Raw genomic sequence first — 12,108 nt, forward strand, 5'->3', positions numbered from 1 at the left:
TTATATATGAAGCTGGCTATAGGGGTGTTATTTCATGTCTGGAGGGCTCTAATAATGTTAAAAAGCATATACAGACAGTGTTAAATGGGTATTCTATGTCTTATACATCTATTTTTCTCTTGTTATGTCTACTATATTTAATGATAGGAGTGTGAAGGTGACTATAGGGGTGTTATTTCATGTCTGGAGGGCTCTAATAATGTTAAGAAGCATATACAGAGCTGGTTAAATGGGTATTCTATGTCTTATACATCTATTTTTCTCTTGTTATGTCTACTATATTTAATGATAGGAGTGTGAAGGTGACTATAGGGGTGTTATTTCATGTCTGGAGGGCTCTAATAATGTTAAGAAGCATATACAGAGCTGGTTAAATGGGTATTCTATGTCTTATACATCTATTTTTCTCTTGTTATGTCTACTATATTTAATGATAGGAGTATGAAAGCGACCATAGGGGTGTTATTTCATGTCTGGAGGGCTCTAATAATGTTAAGAAGCATATACAGAGCGTGTTAAATGGGTATTCTATGTCTTATACATCTATTTTTCTCTTGTGATGTCTACTATATTTGGTGATAGGAGTGTGAAGGCGACCATAGGGGTGTTATTTCAGGCCTGGAGGGCTCTAATAATGTTAAAAAGCATATACAGAGCGTGTTAAATGGGTATTCTATGTCTTATACATCTATTTTTCTCTTGTTATATCTACTATATTTGGTGATAAGCGTGTGAAGGCGACCATAGGGGTGTTATTTCATGTCTGGAGGGCTCTAATAATGTTAAAAAGCATATACAGACAGTGTTAAACAGGTATTCTATGTCTTATACATCTATTTTTCTCTTGTTATGTCTACTATATTTAATGGTAGGAGTGTGAAGGCGACCATAGGGGTGTTATTTCATGTCTGGAGGGCTTTAATAATGTTAAGAAGCATATACGGAGCGTGTTAAATGGGTATTCTATGTCTTATACATCTATTTTTCTCTTGTTATGTCTACTATATTTGGTGATAGGAGTATGAAGGTGACCATAGGGGTGTTATTTCATGTCTGGAGGGCTCTAATAATGTTAAGAAGCATATACAGACAGTGTTAAATGGGTATTCTATGTCTTATACATCTATTTTTCTCTTGTTATGTCTACTATATTTAATGATAGGAGTGTGAAGGTGACTATAGGGGTGTTATTTCATGTCTGGAGGGCTCTAATAATGTTAAGAAGCATATACAGAGCTGGTTAAATGGGTATTCTATGTCTTATACATCTATTTTTCTCTTGTTATGTCTACTATATTTAATGATAGGAGTGTGAAGGTGACTATAGGGGTGTTATTTCATGTCTGGAGGGCTCTAATAATGTTAAGAAGCATATACAGAGCTGGTTAAATGGGTATTCTATGTCTTATACATCTATTTTTCTCTTGTTATGTCTACTATATTTAATGATAGGAGTATGAAAGCGACCATAGGGGTGTTATTTCATGTCTGGAGGGCTCTAATAATGTTAAGAAGCATATACAGAGCGTGTTAAATGGGTATTCTATGTCTTATACATCTATTTTTCTCTTGTGATGTCTACTATATTTGGTGATAGGAGTGTGAAGGCGACCATAGGGGTGTTATTTCAGGCCTGGAGGGCTCTAATAATGTTAAAAAGCATATACAGAGCGTGTTAAATGGGTATTCTATGTCTTATACATCTATTTTTCTCTTGTTATATCTACTATATTTGGTGATAAGCGTGTGAAGGCGACCATAGGGGTGTTATTTCATGTCTGGAGGGCTCTAATAATGTTAAAAAGCATATACAGACAGTGTTAAACAGGTATTCTATGTCTTATACATCTATTTTTCTCTTGTTATGTCTACTATATTTAATGGTAGGAGTGTGAAGGCGACCATAGGGGTGTTATTTCATGTCTGGAGGGCTTTAATAATGTTAAGAAGCATATACGGAGCGTGTTAAATGGGTATTCTATGTCTTATACATCTATTTTTCTCTTGTTATGTCTACTATATTTGGTGATAGGAGTATGAAGGTGACCATAGGGGTGTTATTTCATGTCTGGAGGGCTCTAATAATGTTAAGAAGCATATACAGACAGTGTTAAATGGGTATTCTATGTCTTATACATCTATTTTTCTCTTGTTATGTCTACTATATTTGGTGATAGGAGTGTGAAGGCGACCATAGGGGTGTTATTTCATGTCTGGAGGGCTCTAATAATGTTGAAAAGCATATACAGACAGTGTTAAACAGGTATTCTATGTCTTGTACATCTATTTTTCTCTTGTGATATCTACTATATTTGGTGATATGAGTGTGAAGGTGACCATAGGGGTGTTATTTCATGTCTGGAGGGCTCTAATAATGTTAAAAAACATATACAGAGCGTGTTAAACGGGTATTCTATGTCTTATACATCTATTTTTCTCTTGTTATGTCTATTATATTTGGTGATAGGAGTATGAAGGTGACCATAGGGGTGTTATTTCATGTCTGGAGGGCTCTAATACTATTAAAAAGTGTATATAGAGGGTGGCAAATACGTTTCCTATGTTTTAAATGTCTTATTTTCTGATTATGTATATTGAGTAATAGGAGCTTAAAGGGGTGTTATTTGTCTCAAAGTCTTGAAAATGTGGAACCAACGGAGCGCCATAAAGGAGGCATTAGTGTAGGTCATTTCTAGGTCAAACGGGGGTGTCAGGATGTAAAAGTCACTCACTCATCGCCCCTCTGGTGATGTCCAGCATCATCATCATCCTCCTCCTCATTTTTGCCGTTGTTTGTGGCGGCCTGAGGGTTTTTGAGCAGGCCCGCTGCTGACTTGCCGCCCTCCTCCTCCTCGTACTCCCTGACGTCATTCACCTCCTTCATCTTCAGCACCTTCACCACGAATAAGACGATGAACTAAAGGAGGAAACGCAAATGAGTGGAAACCAATGGAATGTGTGTGTGTGTGTGTGTGTGTGTGTGTGTGCCCACCAAGAACCAGTAGATGTTCATGAGCAGCAAGGCGAGGAGCAGAGCATTGAAGAAGAAGTAGAAAGGGATGTTGGGGACGGATTGCAGGCTGGACACGCAGGTGGCGTACAGCACTTTTAGGGGGAACCAGTACAGGCGGAACCAGAACCTGAGGGACAGACGATGAACCACAGCGTCACTGATACTTCTTGGGAGTGTGGACCTAAAGTGGACCTCATGTCAGCGCACCCAAGGGGTGGCCTGGGGACATTTTGCACATTCTAAACACATTCTAAACCAGGGGTCTCAAACATGCGGCCCGTGTTGCCCACATTTGGCCCGCGGGACACTAGTTGATATGGATGCTGTATGGTATCATGTACCCAGAAAAATTATTACGTTTGATTAATGTTCATGTTAAAGGTTAAATAACTGTTAATAGTTATCCTCCCTATCCGTGTGGAAGTGGTAAGTTTTTGGCTATTTAAGTTGAAACGAAATAACTTGAAGGCTACCGTTTAGGTCGCTAGCTCTCTAGTTTGCGAGTTGATTGATTTGTTTTCTTTTTTCTTGATTTGTTTATTTATTTTTCATCTTATTTTGTGTAGAAAAATAAAAAGTAAAATATTTGAGAACAGTGGAATGTTTTATCAGAGCTTTTATTGTAGAAAATCGGAACCAAAGCAAAGTTTATTGATTTTTCTGTTTTTAATAAATGCGTTTTTTTTTTTTTTTTTGGAAAACCTGATGCGGCCCAGTCTCACCCAGACCCTAGCTCCAGTGGCCCCCAAGTAAATTGAGTTTGAGACCCCTGTTCTAAACACTTGTTTTAACAAGAAAACAACCAAAAAAAAAATCTTAGGTAATTTTTTCAAGAATAAAATAAAAATATTCAGAGGGCAAAAATTGCAAACTTCTTCGGATAAACTTGTAGTATTATCAGAAAAAGTAACATCATTTTAGTTACATATAATTGGAATATTAAAGAAAAAAATGTAAATCATAAAATAAATGTAGAATTTTTGCAAAATTGATTGATGTGGATATGAATATGGCTTGTGTGTGTGTGTGTGTGTGTGTGTGTGGAGGCCCACCAAGTTATGCTGAAGCTGACGGAGCCCATGTTGGACACCACGTCATTCAGCAGGTAGTACCCTCCTCCTCGGGACTTCAGGTAGATGTTCAGCTTGGTGAACTCCAGCTGGATGTCGTTGATGTCGTGGAGGAACAGCACCAGGATGCCCACGTTGTGGTACCTGCGGCGATGCGGCGATGATGTGAGACCGAGATGTCGAATGACGTGGGATGAAGGTGACGCACCTGAAGGCGTAGGAGAAGCAGATGAGCGCCAGCGTGATGATGTGATGGACCACCATGACAGCAGAATCCTTCCTCCAGGCGTCCATGTAGACGGTGGCGTAGATGGAGTGGCCGTAGAAGCTGCCCTGGATCAGGTAGGCGATGGCGATGTCTATAGGCACTGACATCCCGCTCTTCCAGTCTGGAAAGGAAGGGAACGTCAAACTTGGACAACCACCTCATTTACGACTTAGCTTTAGCCTTCCACTTGCCCGTCGCTAACATTTATTTTATCGATGAGGAATGTAAAAGTGACTATAGGGATGTTGTTTCATGTCTAGAGAGCTCTAATCATGTTAAAAAGTGTATTTAAAAGGTTGTAAACAGGTTTTCCATGTCATTGTGTCTATTATAGTAGGAAATAGGAGTTTAAAGGTGACTATAGGGGTGTTGTTTCATGTCTAGAGAGCTCTAATAATGTTAAAAAGTGTATTTAAAAGGTTGTAAACAGGTTTTCTATATCATTATGTCTACTATAGTGGGTAATAGAAGTGTAAAGGTGACTATAGGGGTGTTGTTTCATGTCTACAGAGCTCTAATCATGTCAAAAAGTGTATTTAAAAGGTTGTAAACAGGTTTTCTCTATCATTATGTCTACTATAGTGGGTAATAGAAGTGTAAAGGTGACTATAGGGGTGTTGTTTCATGTCTAGAGAGCTCTAATAATGTTAAAAATGTATTTAGAAGAGTGTAAACAGGTTTTCTATATCATGATGTCTACTATAGTGGGTAATAGGAGTGTAAAGGTGACTATAGGGGTGTTGTTTCATGTCTACAGAGCTCTAATCATGTCAAAAAGTGTATTTGGAAGGTTATAAACAGGTTTTCCATGTCATTATGTCTACTATAGTGGGTAATAGGAGTGTAAATGTGACTATAGGGGTGTTGTTTCATGTCTAGAGAGCTCTAATAATGTTAAAATGTGTATGTAGAAGGTTGTAAACAGGTTTTCTCTATCATTATGTCTACTATAGTGGGTAATAGAAGTGTAAAGGTGACTATAGGGGTGTTGTTTCATGTCTACAGAGCTCTAATCATGTCAAAAAGTGTATTTGGAAGGTTATAAACAGGTTTTCCATGTCATTATGTCTATTATAGTAGGAAATAGGAGTTTAAAGGTGACTATAGGGGTGTTGTTTCATGTCTAGAGAGCTCTAATAATGATAAAAAGTGTATTTAAAAGGTTGTAAACAGGTTTTCTATATCATTATGTCTACTATAGTGGGTAATAGGAGTGCAAAGGTGACTATAGGGGTGTTGTTTCATGTCTAGAGAGCTCTAATAATGTTAAAAAAGTGTATTTAAAAGGTTGTAAACATGTTTTTCTATATCATGTCTACTATAGTTTGTAATAGGAGTGTAAATGTGACTATAGGGGTGTTGTTTCATGTCTACAGAGCTCTAATCATGTCAAAAAGTGTATTTGGAAGGTTATAAACAGGTTTTCCATGTCATTATGTCTATTATAGTAGGAAATAGGAGTTTTAAAGGTGACTATAGGGGTGTTGTTTCATGTCTAGAGAGCTCTAATAATGTTAAAAAAGTGTATTTAAAAGGTTGTAAACAGGTTTTCTATATCATTATGTCTACTATAGTGGGTAATAGAAGTGTAAAGGTGACTATAGGGGTGTTGTTTCATGTCTAGAGAGCTCTAATAATGTTAAAAATGTATTTAGAAGAGTGTAAACAGGTTTTCTATATCATGATGTCTACTATAGTGGGTAATAGAAGTGTAAAGGTGACTATAGGGGTGTTGTTTCATGTCTACAGAGCTCTAATCATGTCAAAAAGTGTATTTGGAAGGTTATAAACAGGTTTTCCATGTCATTATGTCTATGATAGTAGGAAATAGGAGTTTAAAGGTGACTATAGGGGTGTTGTTTCATGTCTAGAGAGCTCTAATAATGATAAAAAGTGTATTTAAAAGGTTGTAAACAGGTTTTCTATATCATTATGTCTATTATAGTGGGTAATAGGAGTGTAACTGTGACTATAGGGGTGTTGTTTCATGTCTAGAGAGCTCTAATCATGTTAAAAAGTGTATTTAAAAGGTTGTAAACAGGTTTTCTATATCATTATGTCTATTATAGTAGGAAATAGGAGTTTAAAGGTGACTATAGGGGTGTTGTTTCATGTCTAGAGAGCTCTAATAATGATAAAAAGTGTATTTAAAAGGTTGTAAACAGGTTTTCTATATCATTATGTCTACTATAGTGGGTAATAGGAGTGCAAAGGTGACTATAGGGGTGTTGTTTCATGTCTAGAGAGCTCTAATAATGTTAAAAAAGTGTATTTAAAAGGTTGTAAACACGTTTTTCTATATCATTATGTCTACTATAGTGGGTAATAGAAGTGTAAAGGTGACTATAGGGGTGTTGTTTCATGTCTAGAGAGCTCTAATAATGATAAAAAGTGTATTTCAAAGGTTGTAAACAGGTTTTCTATATCATTATGTCTACTATAGTGGGTAATAGGAGTGTAAAGTAACAAACTATTCCATTCATGAATAAGGAATCCTACTAATATACTTCATAACAGCGGTAAGGAGTGTATACAGTGTGAATGAATGAATGAGTGTTTTGGGATCTTACTATAGAAGACAGAGGGCGGGTCATGGAAAAAGGAGTAGGACGTGAAGAAGAGCAGGTAGGTGCTGTAGCACCACGACATGGTGTAGAAGACCAGCTTCCACGCGCTCTCCGGCATCTTGGCGGCATCTTTGGGCAGCAGGCTGCACCACCGTGCTAGAGGCTGGAGGGAAAGAGCACAGATCATTTCACAGATTGTTTCTACACAGCTACTACATATGGACTACATATGTACATCATGGTACATAGTTTTCTCTCATTTAGACGGGGAAATTGACACAGAGAGGTTGAAATATACACACCAGGGGGTCCAAAGGTGTCCGAATCTGAACTTTATTCCCACAATATTATATATAATATTACAACTTAATTTTCTTTTGTTTGGCATAATATTTTTGATGTATTTTTCTTAAATACTTCACCTCTTTTCTCATAGTATGAGCAGTTTATTGTCATAAAATTGCACCCAAACATTTTCAATTTATTCTCAGAAATTACAGCTGTTTGAGGTGTTTTGTTTCTCCTAATATTATGACTTTGAAAAATGAAACTGAATGAAATATTATTATTTTTTATCCTGATCAAATCTTCCATCTTCCTCCTTTTCATATTTTGATTTTATTCTTGGGGAATTACTGCTGCTTTTTTTCATCTTTAGTTTTATTTTCAATTTTAGAATGTAGCGCAGGGACGATAAGAAAACAAAGCAGCCTTGGGCTGCAAATGCCCCCCCCCCCCGGTCTGCGATGGCACACACAAAAAATCTTTGAACTGGTACGGAAGATTATGTCGTCTTTTCCATCCATTCCAGTCAAGCCGGCGTGTCTCCCTCATGCAAGGAGGAATCGTGTCTCCAAGTAGAAGAGGAAGTAGAGGAGCGTTCCACTTCGCCAACAATGTGCCTCCTCAGCACATCACCATCCCTGACGTTCATTTTCAACACCAGGCGCCCAAGTGTTTACGCAGCATTTTTCACGACAGGAAGCTGAAAGGCCGCTTAATGGCCGCCTCATAAACAGCATTCACACGCAAACGCACCACTTTGGACTCAAACGTGTGCCAACGGGAGGCGGGAACGAGGAAGTCGCCTATCCAGTACATCACAGCGGCTTGGGAGCAGATCATCAACAGGACGTGAAGCGATAAGGCTCTGATTACGGCACAACTTCATGCAGGAAGTGTGGCCGCGGCCAAGCGGAAACGCCGTGTCCTCCCAAGGTCGCAATCAAAGGAATCCTTCATTACTACAGTATAAAATATACAAACCACTGAGTACAGTACTCCCTCCTTCATGGACGCTTTCCGCAAAGCAGGATTCCTCATTTAGATATGGAATATTTGTTTAGTTACAGCATAGAAATATCTTTACAGCCGTCTAAATGCGCTTGTTAACATCATTAGAGCCCTCTAGACAGGAAATAGCATTACACATCAATTCCTATTATCCAACAGTAAACATAATTAGAGAAAATAACTTTTAAAAATGCTTTTTAATATTATTACAGCACTCCTGATGTGAAATAACACTCCTATAGTCACCTTCACACTCACAGTACAGTAAAGTCTCGTTATATCGATATAGTCGGGAGTCGGAAAAAATATCGATATAACCGGACTGACGATATATCCGATCCTGTGCCGAACTGCATTAAAAGTGGGCAATAATGCACTCGACATTGTTCTATACCAGGGGTGGGCAAACTACGGCCCGGGGGCCACAACCGGCCCGCCAAGTGTTTGAATACGGCCCGCCCAATCTTTCCAAAGTATTTCATGTAAACTCAACATACAACCTGGCATCATGGCCTGAGCCAACCTTTTGATGGTTTTATCAATTTCGTTTTTTGACATGGTCTGTTGTTTACAAAGTGCTCCTGAAAAAAGGGACACAAGCACATAATAATAATAATAATAATAATAATTATTATTATTAGATTATTAGATTATTAGATTATTATAATTATTATTAGAACTACTATGATTATTATAATTATTATATTAATGCTAATTATTATATTAATTATATATAATATTATTGTTATATTTGCATATTTTACATAATAATAATATAATTATTATTATTTTAATTTTATTGTAATCATTATAATATTTTATTATTTTTCAAATATTTAAATATAAATATAAAATAATAAATAATAATAGCAGATTGCATGACAATTTTACAGATACAATAATACCAGGTGGACTGTTACGTGTAAAATATATAGTCTGCCCCCCCCCCGGAAATTTTGTCATATCAATGCGCCCCGCGAGTCAAAAAGTTTGCCCACCCCTGTTCTATACACACGAGAGAAACCACGAACGCCAGCATGTACATATGAAAAACAGTAATTATTGCAAGCGATAAAAATATATCTGAATACAACACAATTAAATACATGTATTTGTACGCTTGTGTCTTCGTTGGAATAGGTGTGTATGCTATGTCAGTTGGTATTGAAATCCTTAAGCAAAGATTGATTTAAGCTGCTTTTGTATCGATATAAGCAGACCAAATTGGCTGGCGGGAGATGAAAAGGGCATCGTAGTAACCGGATTATCATAATAACCGGGTATCGTACTAACGGAACTAATTATATCATAAAAGACTAGAAATTTGCCGGGAAATGAAAATAGTATCGTAATAAGCAGTACTTCAATATAACCGATATCGATATAACGAGACTTTACTGTACCTAATATTTTTAGACATAATCAGAGAAAATGAGACATAGAAAACCTCTTTACTACCTATTGTTATTAGACAAAGTCCTATTACCCAATATAGTAGACATATTGGGTAATAGGACATAATCATTTTTCATTCATAATTTTTTCATTCATAATCATAATTAGACATAATCAGCGAAAAAAAGACAATAGAAAATAGAACCTCCCCGTTGGGGAACAGGCGGAGATACTGTTCACGATACTTACAAGGAATCTACCATTCCCCCCACCCCCCATCTTTTGGAAAATGAGTTGAATGAGTTCATTGTGGCTTAAATATCAAATATGATTGATCACAAATACTGTTTTTTAATTGACTTGACAGCCCTAATAAAAATAAAGACATGTAAAAAAAATATTAGAGCCCTCTAGAAATAAAATAACACCCCTATGGTCACTTTTCCATTCTTATTATTCATATAGTAGACATAATCAGATAAAGTTTTAACATTATTAGAGCCCTCTAGACATGAAATAACACGTCTATTACACAATCTAGGACACAAATTCCACCCTCGCATGTTCTCCCCGTGCATGCGTGGGTTTTTTCTCCGGGTACTCCGGTTTCCTCCCACATTCCAAAAACATGCTAGGTTAATTGGAGACTCCAAATTGTCCATAGGTATGAATGTGAGTGTGAATGGTTGTTTGTCTATATGTGCCCTGTGATTGGCTGGCCACCAGTCCAGGGTGTAACCCGCCTCTCGACCCAAGACAGCTGGGATAGGCTCCAGCATACCCCCACCCTAGTGAGGATGGATATCTTAATCCATGTGTATTGAAGCGTCTACCACAAAGATTTTTCCAAATTAATCTAAGTTAACTATCGACAAAATGTGATTAAATATTGTAATCTCATTTGTAAACCTATTTTTTTGCATCATGGCTACTATGCAAATAATAGGATGATGCCACCCCGAACCCGTCTGGGCCCCCTCGACAATAAAGACCAGCATTCATACTGAAAGCAAGAGTGGTCGTGTCAAGAGGAAGCAAGCTAACGGGCGTGCAAACAACACCGATGGCTCATCACGATGACGCAACAGCTACAGACGTTTGGGCTGCGACAATCGGCACGCAAAGAGCACATGACTCGTCGACGGGAAGAAAGCAAACGTACGCGTTGTGTCGTCTGTTCTCACACATCTGTCATCCTCCTTCACTCTCAGCCAGATGCCCCCCCCCACCACCACCACCACCCTGACATTTATTTATAGAAGCCAGCTGTCAGCCTGCCCTCTCAAGTCTTGCACCGCATCACTCTGACCCCCCCCCCTAAAAAAAAAAAAAAACACAGCAGTCAGTCAGCGATACTGCAAACACTCCACCTGCCGTCTGCGTCTTATGTCATAAATAAATGTGCAGAAATTACATTTTCAGCTCAGTATATTTTTTCATCAAAAATAGTCATCATACTAAAATGTTGTGTTGCTGCCGGATGTTCAGTTTCCCAATCAAGTTTGTTTTTCTTTTCCAAGAGACAAAGGTTTAAGACAACAATGGACACAGATGGATGGACACCCGCCTGAATTAAATGCAGTTGGCTACTTTGCCGATTTCATTGATTAGGGGCTATTTTGGGAACCTATCTCTGTCATAAATGGGGGAATATTGTAAACACATTTTGAAAAATGAAAAAAGACAAGAAGGATGAAGTCGTGTCTTGTTTACATAATGTCTTCTAAAGACTATTCCATGATAGCGACAAGGCTGTAAAGAATTCTGTGATGTTTCTTTAAATCTCATTTGAAGAGCTTGCAACCAAAAGGCGCTAAATCCATTTTGACTGATTTCGAGAAAATCAATGATTTTTAATTACGCACATATCAATCTATTTGGTCATCAAGTCTATATTGCAAATGAAAGAGCTATCAATATAGGTCATAAAAATGCATGCTATAAAAATCCTGCACACATCATGTATTTTATATATTTTTTTTAATTTATTTTTTTTCGGATTTAGCGCCTTTTGGCTGAAATGATGGATTTAGCGCCTTTTGGCTGAAATAAATTTGAAGTCACCTTTAACTTCTTCAATGGCATTGTTGTAAAAGAATGTAAGGTGCTTTAATGTGCTATGCTAATAAAATAATTACAACACAGAAGCCATTCTCAACATACAATACAAAATAATAATTATTAATTAAATGAATAAAAATGTTATTAAAAGCAGTGCTCATATTTGACTGCACCATGAAGGTGACAGTGACAAAAATCATCTCATTACAAACTCTTTACATTGTATGTTTTTTAGTACAAGTAAAATAATGTTTCTCATGAAAGTTGGAGGTGTCAAGGTAGAGACATGCCTTTTATGGCGTAAAAAAAACTTCCATGTTACAGAATACTGTAAAAACACAATTTGTGTTCTCCTGAATTGCATAACATACTGTAACTATCATACGTGTACTTAATGTACACAAACAAAACAGGATGCGCACTGATACTGGCTTTCTGTAT

At 37.3% G+C, this 12,108-nt stretch overlaps 1 protein-coding gene across 1 annotated transcript in view; it reads right to left on the minus strand.

Moving 5' to 3' along the window:
* Positions 1-12,108, minus strand: part of cers1 (ceramide synthase 1) — a 51,565-nt gene that overhangs the window by 4,825 nt on the left and 34,632 nt on the right. The window contains exons 2-6 of the mRNA XM_058072505.2: positions 6,922-7,081; positions 4,292-4,472; positions 4,066-4,227; positions 2,993-3,140; positions 2,733-2,917 (exon numbers count right to left, since the gene is read on the minus strand). Coding sequence (XP_057928488.2) covers positions 2,733-2,917; positions 2,993-3,140; positions 4,066-4,227; positions 4,292-4,472; positions 6,922-7,081 — 836 coding nt within the window. The remainder of the gene's footprint in view (positions 1-2,732; positions 2,918-2,992; positions 3,141-4,065; positions 4,228-4,291; positions 4,473-6,921; positions 7,082-12,108) is intronic.

The sequence above is a fragment of the Doryrhamphus excisus genome, linkage group LG4 (genome assembly GCF_037039965.1).
Source record: "Doryrhamphus excisus strain RoL-2023G ecotype Guam linkage group LG4, RoL_Dexc_Guam_v1.1, whole genome shotgun sequence".
NCBI classification, from domain to species: domain Eukaryota; kingdom Metazoa; phylum Chordata; class Actinopteri; order Syngnathiformes; family Syngnathidae; genus Doryrhamphus; species Doryrhamphus excisus.